The sequence below is a fragment of the Melospiza georgiana genome, chromosome Z, assembly GCF_028018845.1.
Source record: "Melospiza georgiana isolate bMelGeo1 chromosome Z, bMelGeo1.pri, whole genome shotgun sequence".
NCBI classification, from domain to species: Eukaryota; Metazoa; Chordata; class Aves; order Passeriformes; family Passerellidae; genus Melospiza; species Melospiza georgiana.
Genome location: NC_080465.1, coordinates 51262500 through 51285100, shown reverse-complemented (window position 1 = coordinate 51285100; position 22601 = coordinate 51262500). Strand labels below are relative to the sequence as shown.

The following is a 22601-nucleotide window of genomic DNA, read 5'->3' as shown; positions in this document are numbered from 1 at the left end:
GTTGCTCGGGAGGCGGCGGCAGCCTGTGCCCGGGGCCCGGGCGGGCGGAGGCGAGCGCCGGCAGCAGGGCCGGGACCATCGCGCCCGCCGCCGCCTCCCGGGGCGCCCGCACGGCTCTGTGCATCCGCCTCTTCCTCCCCCCGCGCCGCCTCCGCCGGGGGAGCCGGCGGGGGCCGTACGTGCCGGGCCGGGAGCGAGGGGAGGGTCTGCGGCTCGGCGTCGCTGCAGCAAGCGCCGGCCCCGCCGCGCCGCCAGGGACCGAGTGCGGGTGCCGCCGCCGGCTCTCCGCGCTGTGCTGCTGCCGCTGCTGCTGCTGCGCGGCGATCGCCGCTGCTGGCGGGAGGGGCAGGGATGTGAGCGGCAGCGGCCGGGTCGGCTTGGCCCCCCCGCCCTCTTTTTTTTTTTTTCTTTCCTCCCTTTTTTTTTTTTTTTTTTTTTTTTTTTTTCTTTCGCCTCCAAAAAAAGACCAAACCAGCCAATCAACCCCAAAAAACCCAGAGGGCGTGGGGGGGGGTGGGGGGGGGGGGATCCCGTGTCGCCGCCGCCACCCTCCGCTGGATCCATTGTGAGGAAATTGCCATTCGCCGGCAGCGGCGGCACATCTGGGCGGGCGCATCTGGGCAAACAACATCGGCTCCCGCCGACAGCCTCCAACGTCCTCCAACCGGCCGAACGGATCTCACCGGGCCGCCGGAGAGGCTCCTGCTCGTCAGCCCCGGGCTCCTTCTTTCGGGCTGAATCTTAAAAAACCCTGGCAGCGCGGGGGGTGGGGTGGGGTGGAAATAAAGGCTGCTATTTTTTTCCCCTGGGATTTATTTCATGGGGATGTGTTCAAGACAAGAGAGGATTCAGAAGGATATTGACGTTGTGATCCAAAAGTGCAAGGCGGAAAAGGACTGCCTGTTTGCAGGTGAGTTTGTCCCCGGGCGCCAGGTTGGCGGCGCGGAGGCTCCCGTCGCCGCCGCCGCCGCGCCCGCCCCGGACCGCGCTCCCGCCGTGCCCGTGCCCTTCGCCGCCTTTCCCGGCCGCGGGGCCGCTCTCAGATCCCGTCTTCCTCCTCTCCTTCCGAGGGCATATGAGGGCAGAGGAGACCGGGCGCCGGCCGGGCAGGGGCGGGCGGGCTGGGGGGCGGCATCCCGAGGCGGGGAGCGGAGCGGCGGCCGCACGCAGCAGCCCCGGAGCGCTGGGGCGAGCCCGAGCCCGGCGCAGCCCGCTCGGGTTCGCATCGCGGCTGCTCCCGGGCGGCCGCCCCCGGTGCCCGGCCCCGGGCCGGGGGCACACCCAGCCGCACACGGGGCCCGGTCGGTGCCAGCGGCCCCCGGGCATCGGCGGGGCCGGCGCGGTGCCGGCGGCCGAGAGCCGTCCCGGGAGCCCGGCCGTCGGCTGCCTGTTGCCGTGTGTGACAATGGAATTCCCTGCCGTTGCCATAGCGCCGGGCACTTGTTGCGAGGGGCTGGGGGGAGATGCTGCATTTCCTCTGGCTCGCCCCGACTCCCTCTCTCCACCGCCCCCGTGTCGGGAGCTGAATGCTGCTCCGTAAAGCCTCGGCTACTTCAGCCGAAGTAAAGATAAGTTGTAATAAAGCAGCTCTTTGTCTTTCAGATTTCAGGTACTCAGACTCCACCTTTACCTTCACCTATATTGGAGGCTCCAAAAGGTACTTTTTTTACAGTAATGACTCCATTTCCTGGTGGCAGTAAAATGCAGTGGTTCGATAACGTGGCAGGTTTTTTTGTTTCCTTGTCTTTTGCAAAGGATGATTAAATCATCAGCCTTCGTGCAAACGTAAACTGAGGAAGAGGTGTGGAGGGAGGTGATGAGAAAGGTGATCCTAGTCGTGAAAGGCTCCTTCCTTAGAGTCCTGCTCTGTGAAGCTTTTTGTCTTTGTTTTTTTCCTCAATTTATGTAGAGACATAGAATTCCTGCCATATGTAGAACTAACAGAAACATTACAAAGGCATCAATGTATGGCGTAAAGTTAATTCATGTTAAAAAACTGGGAAAAGTTAAGATTGTAATGACAAGTAGGCCAAATTTCACATCAGCAGCTTACTTCAGTGCATGAGAGCCATATTTGGTCCCATGGCAGAGGCAAGGCTGTCTGCAGTTGACCAAATTAAATTCCCGAGACATTAAATGAAATATCAGTATAACCTAGAAGGCTAAAAAAATGTTGTGTTGAATGTTTAAATAGTATTTTTAAGTGGATCTCAGCTTGTGGTCATAAATTGGATTGTACCTGTACACATTTTCAAAATATACTTCAGCATTCATTTGTTGTACTTGTCAGTTTTCAAAAGGAAATGTATGTAGAAACTTGAACACATTTTTCTGCTTTCCCTGATTGTTAGTTATAAGGTGCTAAAATAAAAGTGAATGGTAAGTTGGTCTCTTTTAACTAGATTTTTAAAATTTGATGTAGCAAGAGGTTTTGCTTTTATTTTTTGGTTCTTTTTTTTTAGATAATTCAGTTTCTCTCTACCTTTGTCAGTTATTTTTCTTTTGCAGGGTTCGTCACTTTAAAGTGCTGCATTCTTTTGTATTCTTTGCAAGTGAACCTGTTAATGGAGGCAGCACTCCCACAGCCATCCATTGATGCATCAATGCTCCCTCTGTGCATACTTTGGGATCTGGCTGTAGGACCAGACTCCCAGATGGTCCCCAGGCTCCCAAGGCTGCTCAGAAAAATGTTTTCCCACCTCACTACCCTACCACTTCCTACTAAAGGAAAGGACAACTTCTTTCATTTTCAGTGAAGTAGAATACTTCACCCAGTATCTGAGAACCAGTATTTTTTTAGGTTTGTCATAGTATGCTTTTTCCTTCAGTATTTTAATATATACTTTGTTTTGTTGTGGTTTTAAGACAGTTTTGAAAGGATTGATACTGAAACACAGGTCTCACGTGGCATAAGCACCTTAGCATAAGTATGAATTCACAAAACCTGAAAGGTGTGGCTGCTCACTTTTGCAAGCAGGGCTTAGCTCTGGTGGGCTAAGGTGATAAGGAAGGAGAGGCATGTTAATTCTCATGAAAGGCAAGAAAAATGCGAAATCGTCAGTTCATAAGTTTTGTTTTAATATATAGAAATGAGAAGAACGTAATCCATAAAGCACTGTCATGGCAAAGCCTTGTATCAGTGGATAAATGTGATGAATGTGATAGGAACTATCTGCCATGTTTGTAACCCTATGATAATGAAACCACAAGTTATGTAAGATCTCAGCCCTTAAAACTGTACCTTTCAGATAAGAAAAAAAAAGGGGGTATGGCAGAATTGTAAAAGTATAAAAGCCTGTGTAAAATAAACCACAGTCACACATGCATATGGAGGTACTAACCCCTGCATGTTCTCTTGACATCAATAAAGATGTGTGCTTTTCTTTACAGTATCTGCTGTGGAGTAGATTCCTCAAATCAATACAGTAAAAACTATTTAACAGAGACACCATTTATCATTTAACTAAAATGACTGAATTTGAAAGTTGCTTTGGACTGTTCTCTAAACCAAAGATCATAGAAAAAAACAGGAAGTCAAACCTGTCTATTGTTTCCATTTTCTGAGCTGAATAAAGTGAAAAGCCTAAGGGCATAACTGAGGGCAAACAAACTGGTTTATCAATGTTGAAATAAAATGTTGACACTTGCTCAGTGAGAAACAGAACAGGGCCTTACATTCCTCAGCCTTGAATTTAAACAGGGGTCAGCATTTGCTTAGGAAATTGATGACTGAAAAACAGTCTCAGACCTCGATGATTCAAACAGAATTGAGAAGCAATCGTAATGCTTACAGAAATTGGTGGAAGTGGGTTGTTAGTTAGAGCACACTCAAATTCCACTTTCCCTTTCACATTTTAAGCACATTAAGAAAGCGTCCTTTTAGGGGAGGGTTTTGTGTTCTCTGTGTTCCCTCCTTGTTTGTGTTGTGATTTAGGAAGTTGTTCTGTGTTATTCCTGGTGTACAGTGGTGTGCTGAGTGGCAAGCTTATGCCAGTAAGCTCTCATACATATAAAGGGTGTAAAATGAAAGCTGTTCAGAAAATAATTTCAGCTTTGTACATCAAAGGTGTGTGAGTGGTTTCTTAGAGGAGGCTGTCGTGGAGCAGCAGCAGCTCTACTGCAATGTGTGCAGCATTTGGGCAAGTCTCCAGTAAGGGTCAACAGCAGTGACTTATACGTGGCGACAGTTTAGGAGAGTGCAAGGTCATCCTAGGACCTTCTTTTTGGCCTTTGGGTACGAGCTTTTTCTTGCTGTCACTGCTGCAGCTGTGCTCTTCCTGAGTTGTAACACCATTTTCTGGTTCTTGCTCTCAGGAGTTGTCCCAAAATGATAGAGCCTCGTTCAGATCATGGTCATCAGCCAGTGGGCCCTGTTTCAGATACTCAGCCCAATGACTTTTGTTTTTCCAGTCCACAGGAGCCACAGGCATTAGAGTAATGCCCAGAGTAGTGGATGTTCACTGAAAGGATGTTCACACCAAGAAAAGGTCTGAATGAATAAGAGCAGAGGTGATGTGTAAGAAAGATTGAAGTATTTTAGTACTTATTATTAGCCATGCCTGTAACTAAATTTTTCATGCTTTGTTTCCTTTAAATATTTTTTTTTTAGGTCAGTGTGTAATACGGCCTTGGTTTAGCCATGGTGGTTACATGGAAGAGCAGAAGTCCTTGAAAAAAGGCAATTTGTTTGAGAAGCAGGATTCTTTGGCAAATGATGGTACTAGCAAGTTAAATATCTCTCTGGGTTTTCCTCAGCATACTGTAGTTGCCTCTAGTGTCCATTATGTTTGTTTATCAGTGGTCTTAAATTTATAAACCTGGAGCTAGACTAACAGTACATCAGGGTAAGTCCATGGAAGTCAGCCTACAGTTGTTTGAGGACCTAAGATTTCAGTTATTATGAGGACCTAAGATTTATTTGTGCTTTTTTCCTTCAAACTGCTAAGTTTATCTGTGTGAGATTTTTTTCTTGGGACCAGCTTCTCAGGTTTTATCTGATTTTTCCCGTGTTGCTTGGATTGATTGAATAGCCTCTTCCTGCACTTTTGAAATATTAAGGTAGTACATAAGCAAGCTGCAGATCCATCCAAATAGATAAGTCTGATACAGAGGACATTTATTATTGCTTATGTGGACTTAACTTGTAATCCCATAGTAAATTAGTAGTAGTTCAGACAGTCCTTTTAGAGGGTATTCCTTAATGCACTGTGTTCACGCTTCCAAATTATTAGATCTGTTTGTCACTGCAGAGATGTGACCTGTTTTGGGAAGGTTGTAATTAGCAATTTATTAGTGAAAGCATGTCACCATGCATAATGTGGGCACTAAGTAGAGGGCAGATTGTTTATTAATTTAATATGTTTTTATTTCCTTGTCAGAAAGCAGTAAGTAGGTTGATTTCTTATAAAAAGAGGTGTTCAGCCAGGTGCTGTGACTGTGCAAGATTTATTCTCCTTTAACTATATCTAGAAGAAAATTTAAAAATTAGGTTTTTTTTTTTCCTGCAGGATCTAAAACAGATATTAAATTGTGAACATGTAGAGTTCTCCATTTTAAAAGAATCTCTAGTGTTCTTTTTCTGTCCCTGTATGAAACACTGTTCCTCCAGAAACCAAGCAGACTGAACAGATCTGCTGATCTGTCATCTTTCAGATAAAAATGCATGCTGCCCTGAAGTTGTTTTCAGTTTATATGTCATTTGACATGCTTTACATAGAAACAGTGCTTGGTTGTCCTGAAAAAAGATATTTTTTCTTTAGTATTTTTTCCACCCTGCTCTTTGTTTTTTTACCTGAGGCTAAACAAGGACATCATATCAGTCCTGAAATACTTCTTCATTCAAATACGTTCTTAACTCTCATTGGCAGTGAAGGACAATGACGATAAGGTTGTGCATGAGAACTGATAATGAGATCTAATACTGCAGCATATTGCAACTAGGTAACACCTGAACATGCAGATTCATTTTGCCAGCAAAGTACTCATCTCCTGTTCCTGCAGTGGACTTACATTCTGCCTTCTGTACTTCAGCACAGTGATTGTAACAGCGGCAGTTCTGAAAAAGCAAGGAAGTTTTGGTCTTTTTTTTTTTAATTATTTTTGCTTAAAATAATGACAGCTTGTTATCTTATGTGGTTTTCATTTTGAATATTTGGCTTTTTGTGTTTTATTCAGGAAGTTACTGTAGAATCAGACACTCTCATGTAAAATGATGAGTTACTTTCCATTTCACTGTAGTAGTGAAGCATTTCACAGATAGGGAGCCGTGCCACTGAAAGAGTGACTAAATTGCTTGTAACTTTATAGCTAGAGATGAAACCACTATCTGAAGTTCTAGCACATTATGTCCACAAGGTGTTTAAACCACTTGAAAATAAATAGGTGCAGATAACCTTTTTCTCCCCTTTTATGTTATGCTCTATTGATTCTTCTGTGGATTTATAAAACTGCCTACATGAGAGATTCCATTTGGTGAATAATTTTGAAATTCTGCTGTAATAATGATAGCACTGAAGTCTTTGGTACACAAAGTTGTAAAGACAAACATGTTTGGGTAAATGATACATATCTTAATATTGATGCTCATTTTATGTAAAATACAGGAAAAAAGAGAAAACCGAAAAACAGTTTTTAAACTAGAACATGAAATTGTGTCCATCAGAAAATCCCAAAATGAGGCACATTTGTTTGGTTGGTTTTCTTTATTTCCAAAATCATGTAGTTTTTCCAAAATCAGTGTCTTTTGGATTGGGCTCAGCTCCTCTGTCAGGTTTGTTACATGGCAGTGTGCTTACTGGCTGTGCCAGGATTGGAAGGGCAAGGTTGGACTGTTCCTTTTGGAAACAGTGATAGCTTACATAAGATGAAAGTATGGCTTACCAAAGTGAGAACTTGATTTTAATGGAATTCATTGCCCTGACTGATTTTAGTTTAGATGTAATGAGTTTATTGCAGAGCCTAGGAAGGGCTGGTGCAAGCACAGTTCATCTCCTGGTGCTGATGGCTGTGTATGACTTTTGTGTTCAGGTTATTAAGTAGGTAATTACCTTCTCTTGCAGTAAGAGAGGGGTGAAAACTAGATACACAGCTTTTACCTAGCCATCTGTTAATTGCTGATTCAGAATACCTGGAAATTTCTATGTCTTTCAGTTTTAAATTTCCTATCAAATATGGCTTAACATTTTTTGCTATTACTACACCATTTCCTACACTGTTTCCATGAGAAAGAAGTCTGTGGTATGAGATAGGAATCTAGTTTAGCTATAACATGGCAAGAATTGTGATTTTCATTTTTTCACTAAAGATTCTTTAGATAAGGTAATGTTGAATACAACCTTGGGCACTCAAAAATAGCAGTTTTGGGTCAGGCATTACTAAAACTTTGTGTTTAAAAACTGTCTCTAAGACAAGTGGTTTTCATTCTACAGCTTCTGTTAATATACCTTCATTCTAACTGTATACTACTTCTAGTATTGTCTGTGTGCAGTACGTATGTGAAACCTATCCATACATTTTTGTAGACAGTTTTTTGTTAAATGCTGCAAGTTCAGTAGGTGTGATTTAACAAATTACTCATCCTAGAAACAGATCTGGTAGAACACAATAGTAAGAGGGCATCATTAAGTCCAATGCTAAAAGGTTGTGAAAAGCAAAATTGCCACTGCCATTCTACTCATGGTGATACTGAGCTCGACTTATTTTGCTGGGTTTGTGTCTGACAGCTCCTTCTTACCTTGCTATTAAAAAGTCTGAAATTAACTCTGTCCCCATCACTGCATCATGTAATAAACATATACTTCAGGGAGAGCATGAGCTTGTGGAGATCCTGTTCAGGTTGGGTGAAGCAAGCTGCCCTCTTTCAGCTGCCTACTGTACTGATACTAAGAACAACTGCTTACATTGTGAACCCCTTCCTTTCTGTGGGAAAAATGTGGTTTTAGGCATTTAAATTAATGGTCTAGTTTTCAGAAGTGTCAAGCTGCCTCACCACATAGCAGTCTTGGTATTACCATGGGTTGTTCAGCACGTTTTAAAAGCATCACCATTTTTATTGCAAGTGTTTTTGCCATACAGATGCATGCACTGTTTTTTGAATGGTTTTCCAGCATGGAGTTGGGGAAAGTGCTTGAATGTCTTTACAGAAAACAATTTCAGTGACTTCTTTCTCTACTTTCATCACATATTTTAACATATTAGTACCTAAAAATAAACCTGTAGGGTGTCACTGTTAAAATGTTAATGTGGTACGACAAATAAATTTGAAAGTGGAGTTCACTCTGCCAAAATTAATTTAGATCATTTTCCTCTATATTGGGACTAATGCCATTTCTGCCTTTTCCTGTTAGTCTCTACTAATTTCCCATATATTTCATTGCTCATAAATAAAGATCTGAAGATACCTGTTGGCGTATTTTTTTCCATGGATTACTTACTGTGTAGAACTTGAATTCTCATTTGAGTCAAACCACTCCCAAGTCAAAATAGTTTCAGCACCTAGAGTGAAAGTAAATTTAAACTTGCTGGAAGAGTTCACTTAAAACTAAGAAAGGGATGAAATGTGAGTAAATCTAAAAAATGTCCAATGTATAATTCTGTTTCAGCATTAAATAAATCCTATGGAAGAGGACAATTTATGTCCTCCTTGCTACGGGAGGGTGAAGATTTTTACAAGTATTTCATGGAATATGCCTCATCTGAGGAAAAGCTCCTTTTTAATGACAAAATTGACTCATAAGAGTAAACCTATTTTCCCATGTAGCAGTAGCTAGAAAGTCTTACTGAAAGAAGAGAGCCCTAGCAAGGTACAGAAATAACATCTCCTTCCCCTGACAGTCCTCTGCACGCTCACACAAGATAGCATCCATCCCACTTCTATGGCCAGAAGAGCAAGAAAGTGCCTTGAGTAAGGAACGGGGGCAGTTGTTTCTTTCTCAAGTCAGAGTTCTCTGGGGGTTTTGCATCAGAAATTGTATTCCCCTACAGCTAGGGCATCCAAGTAAGCCATGGTCTTGCACATGCGCATGCAAGGCAGCAGCAGAAAACTGCCTTGGTCCAGTGCTTTGAGCACCTTTCTTCTGTAGCTTGCTTGAAGGCAGAGGATTTGTGTGAGCCTGCCTTGTCTTCTCCTGTCTGTCACAGAAGATGGTGGCATATCCTGGCAATTAGGATGGAACTGAATTGTTCTGAGGGAAAGGTCTGTAATGCTCAGTGGGAGCCTGTCTGGAGCCAGGAATTAAGGGCAAAGAGGAAGCTCAAAGAAACTAGCTAACCCTTCAGATGTTTCCTTCCAGCCTCAAGGCATTGATCAGAAATAAAAAGGGCAACAGCATGTCACCTGGATAATGAAATATACTGTTTGCCAAAACAGAGTGCAAAAAATGGTCACATACCATTTGTAGAAAGGAGTATGTAATTAAAGGATAAATTCCTTTTGGATTGTGTAGCATTCTGCATTTCATCTTGTGCAGGCTCCTATCTTCAAATCTTGTTGCTTTAAATAAGTGTTCCATTTTAAGCTTTTAAAGAAGATTTTCTTCACATTAAGAGCCAGGCTAGAAGACAGCATTGCTTTTCACCATTAAGATGTCATCTTTCTGCCCAAAAAGGTGTTTGTGACAGACACTGGTTGCTCTCAAGTAGAAAAAATAGTCTATGGATTAGACACAGTATTTCAGATCATTAGCTTTTCAGCAAATTATTTTTTCTCTGTGTGTGTGTGTGTGTGTGTGTGTGTGTAATCACTCCTTCTTGCTTATTCTTCTTCCTTAATGCTGAAAAAGTCATCCTGGATAGGGAATTCTCACCACAAAATATTCACACACACAGTAAAATATTAAAATAATTAGGATGCTCTTCTGTCGGTCTGGAGTTGATAAAGGTGTTGAAAACAGGAAGAATTCCATTGTAATAAAAGTACCTGTTGATAGTCAGCTTCTTGGTCTGATTTACAGCTCTGAGTCTAGAGTGGTTCTGCTGATGTGATGAGGCTCACTTGTGTCCACAGTGATACTGCTGAATATTTGGCTTTGTGCTGACTACTCATAGTGAACAGTGATTTTTTTTTTTTAGTATAAGTGGGGGAAATTCTGAAGACCAGAATTCTGTTTTCTGTCACCTTTGCAGATGTTTTCTCATTTTTGTGTACTTTTGTGGATTGGAGAGCTGCAATCTATCCATGGAAAAAACTCTGTTTCGTGCATGCTCACCAGGTTGCTGATGTTGTTGAGGGCATGGACAGATGGCCAGTTGTCAAACTCGTGCTCCTCTGTCTTTCTAGCCCTAGCATGTGAAAACCTGGTTGTCACAGAGTCATCTTTTAAGAATGTAATCTTCTGGGCCACATGAAAAGCCTCTTTACCTGTCATTCAGTCAGAATCAGTATCAATTCTTAAGCTGAGTCTGGAAATGGTTCAAGATCTTCTTGTAGGTATAACCCATTAGTTAAAAGAGAATTGATGAGTTCTTCTCAAGGACAATTCAGTGAAAAAAATGAAAAGGATCACACTGATTTTGTCTATATTGGAAGTGTGTGAAATCTGGTCATTTCAATATATATTTTTGCTACAATGGAAACATAGGAAAAGAAAATTGTACAGTATTTCAGACCAAAAAGAAAGACATTCAAGTATTAAAATCTTCTGGAAAACCTACTTGGTTTATACTATAGAGCAGAAGTTATGGGCACTATCAGTAGTCTTCTGTTACAGACAGGGACTTATATGAAGTAGTTTACTGTTTTAATGCAGTTCTGTGAATTTTTCATGAACTCTCTCATACATGGTTGTAGCTATAGTAGAGTTACAGCTGAAAACTGGACATGCTAATTCTGCTCTTTTAAGAAAGTATAATGTTAGAGAATTATTTTGCTGTGAAGACTTTTAACCAATTCTGTAGGAGAAAGCTTTTTAGACTTGGCATAAAAATTTCAGTGCTAGGATTTTGTAGGCTCATGCTGAAGTAGGACTACTATTTTATCAGTGGGTGACAAGAATAGTGAAGTTGGATATGAAGTGGCAACATGGGGAACATAACCTTTGCCTTTGGTATGCAGTCCTGCTTTCTACATGTTCTCTGTGCCAGATTTAGCTGTTGATGGAATTTTTGCAGAAAACTTCAGTGTTGATTAAAGCATTAAGTAAAATGAAGTGGGGGTTAGCACCTACCGGTTCAGTTTTTGTTAAACTATTTTGCTGTGTAATCTGAGGACATTTACAGTTTCATGTTTTAGCTGTTCCATTTTATTTGTTCATTTTGGTGTTCTATTTTTAAATTATGTGTTGTGAGTGATTCTAATACTTGCTTGGTTTTAGCTAGATACAGTGAATTAGAAGAATTGCATTCTCCCTGTGAATCATAGATGGGGAGGAGGCAAGTACAGGGAGACTCCAGGCTCTTTTTGTACCTGAATTTGCATCTCATTCATAATCATTTACTTGCTGTGGTTTGTCCCTCTTGTGATGAATAATTGCTTATTATGCTGTTTCTGTGTTTAATTATCAATGATCAGGTATTAAAAAATATTACTTCACTAAAATGTATGCCTTTATTTAAGACATGAAGAAACACATTCATTCCACAGTTCAGCAGAAAACTGACCTTTGCCAAGGGCAGCAATCATAAAGAGATATGTTGGGTAAATATATATCTTCTATATCTAGCTCTGTCTGGCTTCAAGGCAGATGTGGATGTGTGGAAGATGCTGGCCTCCCAGGGGGCTCCTAAGGATTAGGCACTGCTGTCTGTGAAGAGAACAGGAGTTGTAGTTAAATGAGTCAGGATAAAAATTACAAAAGCTATTGGTTTTATGGAGCACATAAATTGATCACCATTTGGGATCAAGAAAAGCTGGATACAGTCTTTACTTATTTACCCTATTAAAAAGTCATGATCAGCCAGCAGCACAGTGAGTCTAGTCTTTGACTGTGAAAGGTGGCCTGTCTTGTGTGGCATGGCAATTTCTAAAGCCCATTTCCAGCATATCTCAGCATGTGTAAGTTGCAGAGCTTTTGACATAAGTACTGAGCAGATCATCATATATTGCTGGCATTAATAAGTGTTTTGTCCTTCTTGTTGCTCCTTAGAAGATATTCCTGTCTTTATTTTGTTACAAGTTAACTTCTCTGTTGTACTTTTTGTGACGTAACATTATTACCATATTCTCAGCTAATTTAAATTGACAAATTGCCATGGAATTTGGTGAAGTCATGCCAATTTGCAGCATTGCGGACCTGTCTATAATTGTATTCGTCTTGTTAAGGAAGTGTAAGTAGAGCAAAGCTAAATATAAATGTTATCTTCTTTGACTTCTAATAGAAAAGTTTAGTATATTCATGATTAGTTACGTACCAAAGTGAAATTGCACATTATTTGTGGTTGCATTTAGGTGACAAGTAAGGACAAGTTGCATCGAGGCTGATGAAGTGAGATACAAAGCATGGTTTTTAGGAATGGCTTGAAGTGGGAAGGACCAAAATGATGCAGAGATGCCTGAAGTGACAGGGACTTCAGATGTTCTCCCACACAGGAAACAAGTGTTCCCAGCAGTGTGGTATTTGAGTCTCAGGTTTGCATGTGCTCCAACTTGTAGGCAAAGGCCAAGACACCACAGTAGTCTCTTTGTCTCTTTTTTGGTTTTTAGTGCTAAGCTGAACTTGGCAAAGCACTGACCAGTTTGTTTATAATGTTGGTGGTCCCATGGGATACCCCTGGCACAAGGAAGAGTTTATCCCACAGAAAATACCACCTCTGCATTCCCCCTTGGGCAGTAATGATGACTTCAGTCTGCAGAGGTTAGAGAAAGTTTGACACCAACTCTGGCTATGTTCATTTTGGCTGTGCCACTGGGGAGCATAATCTCCTTGCAATTTCTTCCCAACTTGTAATTCTCCACCTTCTTTCTTACAGCCTTTTGTTTTCCAGAAAGAAGTGATTTATTCTAACATACTGATTAATTAATTATATATATACATACATATATATAGAGAGAGAGAGAGCATACTGATTACTGATTTATTCTAAAAAAAAACTTCTGGTTGTTGCGTTCATATTGTTGAAGCAGACAGACAAAACAGACATGAAACAGTTACACAAGTGTGTAAGCCACAAAGGTTAACAGCACAGAGCAGCTCTAGACCATGCATCTCCCAGTTCTTTTCAGTTTAGATTTAGATTCTGAAATGCTTGTTTCTTTTCTCTGGAAGTTTCACCAGAACAGCGGATGCACATGTTAGTTGCTGTGTGGCTAGGAAAAAAATCCCCCAGAAATCACTGCTGAAATAGTTGCAGCTGCTGCCTGAGTTGTTTGCTGGTTCAGGTTTAAAAGTCCTTTTAAGCTGGGGTGTTTTTCTGCACCTAAGTAAGTCTAAACTTACTTCGATGTTCAGAAGTGGTATTTATTTCAGATCTTTAACTGTAGATGCTGCACAGGTGTAAGAGGGAATTTTAGCTTGAACCAGTAGAAGCTGCATGCTCTTAGCATGATAGAAATTGTATAATAGGATGGCAAAGGAAATGAACCCAATGTTGCCTACATGGTTTCCCATTTTTCATATTACAGGCTCCTTATGCTTTAACAAACAACCTCTGTAGACCTTTGTGAATATCTCTCCAGTAACTATTTTTTAATTCAGTTCCCCTAAATAAAGACAATCTGATATTTTGATCAGTAACAATGCGTGGTTCATTAGGTACATGGTGCTCTTAATTGTCACTTTGGATGTAGAAATGTTCACTCACAGTACTCACTTTAGCAATCATGACAAATGTTCTTTTCATGTATTTGGTCAGTAATAGAACTGCTTGATAGTGACTTTTTATTCACTGTAATCTCTGAGCTTTTCCTTGGTTGGATTCTGCTTTGATTTATAATAGTGTAAGTCACAGATGAATTACTTGTCCTGTTAGTGGAGTCCTGATAGTGGAGTTTGACTAGTGTGAACAGCACACCTTGCGTATGTCTGTGATTTCTTTAAGGGTCAGGCTTGAAAACCAGGTTTGCCTGTGGTGCAGATCACCAGCCCCAAAGGCAGAGGGTGGATGAGGTGTGCCCTGCACACACAGGACCTGTAGTGCCCAGGAAATCTGCTGGGGGTGTACCAGTGTGTACAGCTGGAGGGGTGAGCCACGGAAATGGTGAGAGTGTAAAACTCCTTCCTGTGCGTACGCCCTCTGCAAAGGCTGCTCTGTCACACCTGCCTTAGTGCACTGCCGTCCACCTGCAGGGACTGTCTCTTTCAGAGCTTTCAGAGCAGGACAGGGAGCTGCCCCAGGGGAGCCCTGCGGTCTGTGGGACAGAGCCGAGCAGTTTGCCAGGGGAGCCTGCACTTCCAAAAGGCCGTTCTCCTCCATTCCCAGGGCAAGTGGGACTTGAGGACTAGCGGCAGGCTGGCAGATAGCAAAACCCTGCAGGCCAGCTTGGTGGAAGTTGCGTCAAGTAAAGTAAAAATTAACTTCTGAAAAATAGTATTGAGGCTGGGGGAAACCTTTTGTTGTCAGCAAAAAGCTTGCCAGGCAAATAGAAGGAATTCTGTAAGTTCAGTATCAGTGAAATCTGGGAAGAAAGGAGTTGAAGAAGGATCACAGACTCTTTTTATTGCCTCTGCTTCCCAGAGGTCTTGGAGTCCTTCAAGTTCAGCATAAAATATTTGCTACTGAAGAGGAACTCTGCAGAAAGTATCTCTTTGGCATTGCTAATCTTATGCCATGATCCAGCATGAACCAACCTGCAGCACATGCAGCCACTCCAGACCATATCCAGTGTGTGCACACACATTGATTTTTGGCAAGTGGTGTCAGCTTTCTTGTTAGTATTCTGTCCTTTCTCAGAGGATTTATAGATCTGAATACATCTGAGCTCTTCATAATAAGTATTTTTTCCCTTTAATCTCTTTTTCTGGTTCAAATCTGTGTGTGTGTTTTTTTTAAATACTCATGCAAATGAGTTTTGCCCTTAATTTCCCTCCTAAGTTGTCACAGTGGCCCTGAGGCTGGCAGAGGTTCTGCAGCATTGCTCAGGGTGTTGCTAATGTGTGGCTGAAGGTGGAAGATCCTTGTCACAGGAAGAGGTTCACTGTTTCCTCTTTGTTGCTGCTGCTGTTGCATGAAGGACTACAGAAGTGAAATCAGGAGGAAGTAGAGCAAAGAAAGACCACAGGTTGATATTTAGCTCTGTTACACCAGTTTAAGGTGCAAGCCTGCCTGTGTGGGGAAGGCATCTTTATTAAAGAGATTGTGTTACACAGCAAAGACAGAGCAAGATGCACTTTCCTCTACAATTAATTTATGTTAAAGGACAATAAGGACAATGAAAATATCTGTTTTCTCATTATCGGTTTACCTCTTATCTTCTTTGAGTTATTTTAAATTTATTTTTAATGGCAGTAAATAATTCTGGCCAGAGTTTGAAGCCGGATGTATTATGTGCTATAGCAGTGTTATTTCCTTAAGAGATACAATGCCAGGCTTTGTATTATTTTAATGTGAAGGGCTGGGCATGACTAATACCACTCTTCGTTCAAACTTTCTACCTAAAATTCAAAAAGTAATATTTTTGCATCTGACTGATGTGTATTCAAGGCTCGGATAGATAAAACAGTTGAGCTGTATTATCTACCCCTAATATCCTTAAGCTCCTTGTTGGGTGCAGCCCGTAGCTCTGCAGTAGCACATTATGCCAGTGATGGGGACATTAACTGCTACTGACTGAGAATCCTTTACGGCTCTCAAACTTCAGTGATTTCAATGTCTAATGATTGCAATATGCTTATGATGAACTAACTACATAATTGGAAAAATACTTGGTTGGTGAGGTGAAGGCTGAGTGGGCTGGGGTGATGTTGGAACTTTCCTACCTAGATTGTTTCAGTTTGAAGTCAATTGGTCAGAACTGCTGAGGTTTTTATTATTGTACTTGATAAGTTTCAGGAGATTATCACAGAAAAATTTTCATTTTGCTTCTGATCAGTATGTTGATTGAAATAGAATATATAGAAGGTATCTTCATTTAGCCTGATCCTCTCCACCTCTGGACTATGAAAGGAAACTGATGAGATGACATAAGATTAACTAAAGAGAAAGCACAGTTTAATTTCTTTTATATGGTCATTTTTTACCTTTCATGTTCCATTTTTTCAGTTAAAGTTTATTGGAGTAATTCAGGAAAATATTTAACTTCTGCCCAAATTTAATTTAGAAATAATCTCATTTACAGTTTAAATTTCTTTGATTATTTCTGTAGCTGCAGTCATCTGCATAAAGTTGAAGCAATGATACTGGCTTTATTTACACTCCAAGAACATAACCCAGTGTATCTATGTGTGTATCTTGGCCATCTGTCTAGCTAACCACCCCCCACCCTGCCTTATGTTTAAGCGTAACATATATGTATTTACAGAGCTCAAAGTACTCTCTGATTCCTTAATATAATTTTCATTAAGATTGACTGTATCACATGGTCAATGTCATCAATAGCATTTTGAGTAAGTCAGTTTGCATTATTTCATAATCAGCTGCTTCACAGTTACATTAGTAAGGTGGCAAATGAGCCTGCAGAGATGTCTTACAAAACAACATGGTAGAAACATCCACCTTTTAAATAAAATCTAGAACTTTATTTTCCACTGACAGCGAAGATGGATGAACATGCCGTCAAGTGCCCATGTGCTAGTAAGAGGGCAGTGGGACATTTGGTCAGAGAAGCTTACACTTGTTGGTCTTTTGAATGATTTGAAAAGTAACTTACTCAGGTCTTGGAGCACCTGTCTCGTGAGGTGTACTGGAAACCTTTCTGTGGTTCCCTGTGCCCTGGATCTGACCGTATGGGCACCCAGCTCTGGGTGGCACTGTCAGGGTGCTGAGGAGAGGCTTTGCAAAGTTGTCCAGTAGGAAAAGCTGACAGACAGCCTTGTGTCAGGACTTGCACTCCCAGGGAATTTAGGTGGGTACTTGGCTCCTGTCTAGAGTCATGTAGTGTGGATGTCATGGGACAGAGAGAGAAATGGCAAGCGCTTCTCACAGCGGCTTGTGAGAATTTTTAGGGAGTTGTAAGGATTTGTGATAACTTGTTAAGTATAAACAATCTGCAGGTGGTGTTTTTCTACTTTGTCTCTCTGTTCTTTTCAAGGACGGTGTATGAGGAAGATATTTTTGTTAGTTAGCTAATCAAATAGAATGTATCGTATCACTAAACAAACCGCGTGGTTCTCTTGAATAAAGCCTTCTTTGCTCTTTCTACAACACTGCCTCATGCCTGTTCCTGTGCCGTTCTGGGCGCAAGAGTCGCAATGTAGCATTAGGTATCTGTGCAGGCCCTTTTTGTTTCAAATTATGACTAAATGTTTTGTCTTATTGGTTGCTCTCCATTCACTGGTGTATAATCTGATCTGTTCCCAGGGGTAGAGTGTCAGGGTGCTCAACTGTGAGACAACACAATCCAGCCCCACAATTAGGCTGTACCAGAATGAAAATAGAGCCTAAATATTTCTTAAAACCTCTTCATTGTCAGGCCCTTTCTCATTTTTTACCTTTTACTTTTTCTAAGCTTAGGTCTCAGGATCCTAAATCCTTTTGTAAGGATTTTTGGGTGTGAGTAATTGTGCAGGGCTGTTTGGATGCTGGCAGCTTGGATGAATGCTTTGGAGCAACAGCATAGGTGCTTGGTGGAGACAGCTGGTTAGGAATGGAGATGTCAAAGACATCTTTTTAAGGAGCATTCAGTCTTTTGTCTCCTGGGTCATCTAAAGAGTTGTGTTGGTGAGGTGAAACTCAGCTGAGTCAGTCGACATGGGTTCCTGCATTTTTCAATGGGATTTTGCTCTAAGTCCGTCTTTTAATGCAAAGCAGTTGTGAGTTTCATGCCTTACTGTGGTGTTTTGACTAAAATGACGGTGCATGTCCAGCATACTCTCTGTGTGAGATTCAGGTGCCCCTGAATTGTGACATCAGGCCTTTGACATCCTAAGATATATTTCACAGGTGACAGTATTTTCTGGGTTGAAACAGTTTTCTACCACAAACATGGTAGAAACATGCTTGATCCACAAGGATCCTCAAGTCCAGCTCATAAGTGAATGGCCCATATGGCGACTGTATTTAATCATTAAAGAAAAATAAGAGTTGATTTTTTTCCTCTCCCCACAGCAGTAAAGTCTGTGCATTGTGATCTCCAAATCTATATATTTCATTCTGCAGCTTCACCTCAGGCTGCCTTGGTACAGTGTGGTTTATAATCTGTTTCTGCTCTTGCGTGTTCTCCTCTTCTGATGGTATGTTTTAAAAAGGTTAGAGATAATGGAGGAGAAGGTCTGGATGACTTTGTCTTTCACAGCTGGGTATTGCACTGAGGACATAATGTAGCTTATGAACTCAAGCATCTGTATGAATGCATATAGTTGCATTCAGGTATTTGAAATTAATGTTTAAAGTGGTGTCTAATGGCATGGGGAAAAGTGACATACCATTGCATCAGCACGAATGTCTGTGGCTCTCGATGAGAAGTGCTGTTGTACCAGTTTTAAAGCAATATGATTATGCAGGTCTTGTCCTAATGTAGCTTTGGTGAATGTCTCATGGCTCAGTGAATGCTGTTGTCTTGTTACAAAATCTACAGATGAAAAGGTTTAGTGACATTAGGGGGGTGTCCTTGGCTTTACTGGAATGCTTTGGGATATTTCAGGAATTATGATCTTTCATTGCCTTTCATGTCCTCACACCTTTTGGCAGCTAGGCAGATTGGAAATGTGACGTGGCAGCATAGCTCAGACTAGACACACAAAACCAGTGCTCAGGTGGGTGTGGTGGAGCTGCCCTACTGACTGAGAGCCAGCTTTGGGTGCACAGAAAGGGTTAATTAGGAGACAGCGCTGGAGAAACTGAGGGAAGGAAGATGGCTGGCTATTAGTAGAAAGGGCAGGGGGAGCCACGAGGAGATAAACATGTGATTTGGAAGGGGAAATGGAAAGATAGGTGTGAGAGCTTGAGTCAGAGAGAAAGTGACGCCAGTGTGAGAGCATGTGAAGAAAGACGGTGTCTCTGGGAAAAAGAAAAGTAACACTCTTGAGAAAAAAGGAGAGGAATGTCTTATATTCTAAGAACACGTAGCATTCCATATTGATAGGCTAGAAATAAAGGGAAGAATAAAGTTGATGCTTTAGGGAGAAAATGGACTAAACAACAAAATGGAGTAAAAATCAGAATCTGTAAGTGCATATGTACTCATTGCTGCTCTGTAGGATAAGACAGGTTTTTTTCACCATGTATTATGGAGAGAAGCCTGTATGGATAGATACCTGGAACATCATCTGGCTCTTAATATCATGTTCTTGATCTAAAGCTTGAGGCCTCCACATCTGGCAAATAAGTATATATCATTTGAGTAAAAGGAAAGTCTTAATTAGTCTCGTTCTTAGAAATAATTGGCCCATTTTAGATTTTACTTTTTTAGAAAAAGAAAACTAAAGATAATATGTCGGAGGAAGTGCCCCCTAAACATTACAGTTTGATAAAATCGTAGGATATTTTTAATGGCGGCCATGATCAGATTCAAAATTGGATTTAATTTAATTTGTGTCCCTATGACTTGTAAGTGTTATTGCAAACTGTAATATAATCACTAGATCTAACTCCTGGCTGAACAAACATGTTCATTTCAGGCAAACAAAGTTGAGTTAATTATACAAAACCATTTGGATGTATATAGTGTAGGTTTCTTATTAAAATACTTTCTTGTCTTCAGTCTGAAAACAAAATACTTGCATATTTGCACGCATAAAGTTGAAGCATTTGTAGTGTTTGTAACATCTGTCAGTGGGATTGTAAATAAGGACTGTAATCCAGATTCACATAAATTTACTCATATAACAGGTTACTGCAGGGAATGATCAGATAAGGGTTTGCAATGAGGCCTGTGGTGATTGGTGATGCCTTAGGATTTTAGCTTTTATATTTTTCATGTATTTGTTATACTCCAGTTCTTTAGTGTATAACTAAAATCCATATCAAGTGTTAGCTACTGCTTTCCCATTTTGGTCAGACAAAACAACTCCTCTCTAGGCCTGGGAATCAAGGACACTTCAGTTTCTCAGGCCCTGAGAAATGCAAACAAAAGTGATTTGGGGGGGAGAAAACTTGGAAGTAAATGACTGCATTACCTGAAGATGTAATTGGAAAATTAACTCCCCATATGCAAATGCACTGAACTTATACAAGTGTGAAAACCTGTGACCCACCATCCATTTTTGGGTGTAGCCCCTGGGTGGGCTCTGTCTGCCCTAAAGGTACCTCAAGGCCCTTCAATAAGTATTACTGCTTTTTATGCTCTTATTTTTGTCTGGCCTCTGGTTTTAGGTAGTCCCAGAAAGGCACCAGCAGAAGTACATGGGAAATATGGTGAGCCACCTGGGGTGTGGGTCTGTTGCTGGTGTGTTATGTGTATTTTAAAAGAAGCTATTACAGTATTCCAAAAGTAACACCTGATACAAGCCTGGTTATTGTTGAAAAGATGTTATCTTTAATGGTTTTCAAAGTTCCTTCAAAGCTGAAGGTGCACGGTCGTTCTTGGACCTGCATGAGTTAAAATGGAGAAGGGAGATAAGAAAAGCACGTCGGGATGTCTTTGAAATTTTACATAAGTACTTACACAAGTGCTGTATGAAGTGCTGCTGTATGAAATCCAAGCTCACGGCATATACTGTTAGGAGCATCCTCCTTTTGCTGTCCCAGTGAATACCACGGGGCAGCTCAGCCCCACAGGGCACTGCCAGTCACTTGGTGGCCCCAGCCAGAGTGACCCGGGGTTGGCTGTGCTGGCTGGGCCCTCTCCCAGACCCTTGCCCACCCCCAGCACTTGGTGCTGTATAAGCTCTGCACAGCAGTGCCTAGAAGAGCCCTGTGTTACCAGCACTGGTTTTATCAGAATCATGGAATGGTTTGGGCTGGAATGGACCTTAAATAGCATCTTGTTCCAACATGGGTAGGGACACTATCCTCTACAGCAGTTTGCTCAAAGCCACACCCAACCTGGTGTTGAAAACTAGGAGGGCTGGGGCATCCACCACCTCTCTAGGCAACCTGTGCCAGTGCCTCACCACTCTCATAGTGAAGAATTTCTTCCCAGTAACTAATCTAAACCCACTGTCTTTGAAGGCATTCTCCTTGTCCTGTTCCTATCTGCCAATGTAAAAAAATCATTTTCTGTCTTTTTCATAGGCCCCCTTCAGGTACTGGAAGGCCACAGTGGGGTCTCCCCAGAGCCTTCTCTTCTCCAGGCTGACCTCTCAAATCGCTCAGCCCATACTCATATGAGAGGCTGAGAGGTGCTCCTAGCCCTGTGATGAGTTTTGTGGCCTTCTCTGGACCAGTCCAACACGTCCACATCTTTATTGTGCAGATGGTTCTTCAACATCTTTCCAAGGAACATGAATTCCCTGTTGATGTTTTGCCATCTCCTTGCTGCAGTCTCCTTCAACCCTACATGAAGGAGTTGGACTGGTCTCTTCTGGTCACATACCCAAAACAGCATTGTACAAGGTGTTGTGAAGAGAATTGACTCGAGCCCAGCCAAAATCTGTACAATGCCATGCTTTCACACGTGCAATTCAAGGAATAGGTAACACATAAGCTAATAGGATATGTGTCAGTCTGCACTGACACTGGCATTTGTGGGAGTTTCTCTTCCTCCCAGAAGGAAATAATTTGGAAATTATTCCCAGCTCAGCAAGTCCCTTTCTGCCCTCACTTACAACATGTGAATTGTGAACTGTTTCCTTGGAAATCAATAAAGTTTGGAGGAATTATAACAAAGCAAAAAGAATAAACTTCTTTCAACCTTCTGTGCTTTCTTTCCCACATCTTAGACTGCAGATCAGTGATCCTTAATTGGAACCATTGCTACATATCTATTTTTGCATAAAATCCTTAAAATGTTTTAAAGTGAATTGAGGCATATTGAACATTTACTTATATCTGTTCCTAAGATTGCTTTAATTTCTATCCCTCATGTTTCATATAGGTCTAGCCACTAAATCTGCATGAAATTAAACTCTGGTGAAATGAGACACCAAATGCACTTTTCTGGGTTCAGGGAAATGAAGTCAGGTTGGGACATCATTGCGCATTTTATTCTTCAGAGGATTTGTTCATGTGACCAAGAGCTATTTTCCTTACTGATTCACTTTAAATTAAATGTTAGATCACTTCTGTTCAATAGACATAGCAAAGAATATGTCTGAGAATATTATTTAATTCAGATCTTCTTTCTTACTTCAAGACTTCTGGTGGCAATGGCAACTGAGAGTTGCATAGCACACCTGAAGGAAAGATGATTGACATTTTTATGTCATGCATTTAATCCATCAAAGCTGAGACACTTCAGAATTAAAATATATGGTCCCATTATCTGTTTATGTTTCCTAAAGAAAAGAAGTGTCTGCTGCGCATCTTTAGAGCATCAACAGGCTATGGGTTAGAAACAGCATCTGTCTCTGGAGGTAGTGTTGGGAATATGAACCCCCTAGCTCCTATCCTTTGAAGAGTTTCCTGTTTTCTGCAAGAGGAATAAGGTGTATGTAACTGGCAGCTGCCAGTGCTTTTTTTAACAGCATCCCTTC

General features: G+C 41.5%; 1 protein-coding gene across 2 annotated transcripts in view; it reads left to right on the top strand.

The window, feature by feature from the left end:
- Positions 1-528: 528 nt before the first annotated feature.
- PARP8 (poly(ADP-ribose) polymerase family member 8) overlaps positions 529-22601 on the top strand; it is a 122008-nt gene continuing 99935 nt past the window's right edge. For both annotated transcript variants that reach the window (XM_058043372.1, XM_058043371.1), the window contains exons 1-2: positions 529-910; positions 1603-1657. In XM_058043372.1, coding sequence (XP_057899355.1) covers positions 820-910; positions 1603-1657 — 146 coding nt within the window. In that variant the 5' untranslated portion in view covers positions 529-819. The remainder of the gene's footprint in view (positions 911-1602; positions 1658-22601) is intronic.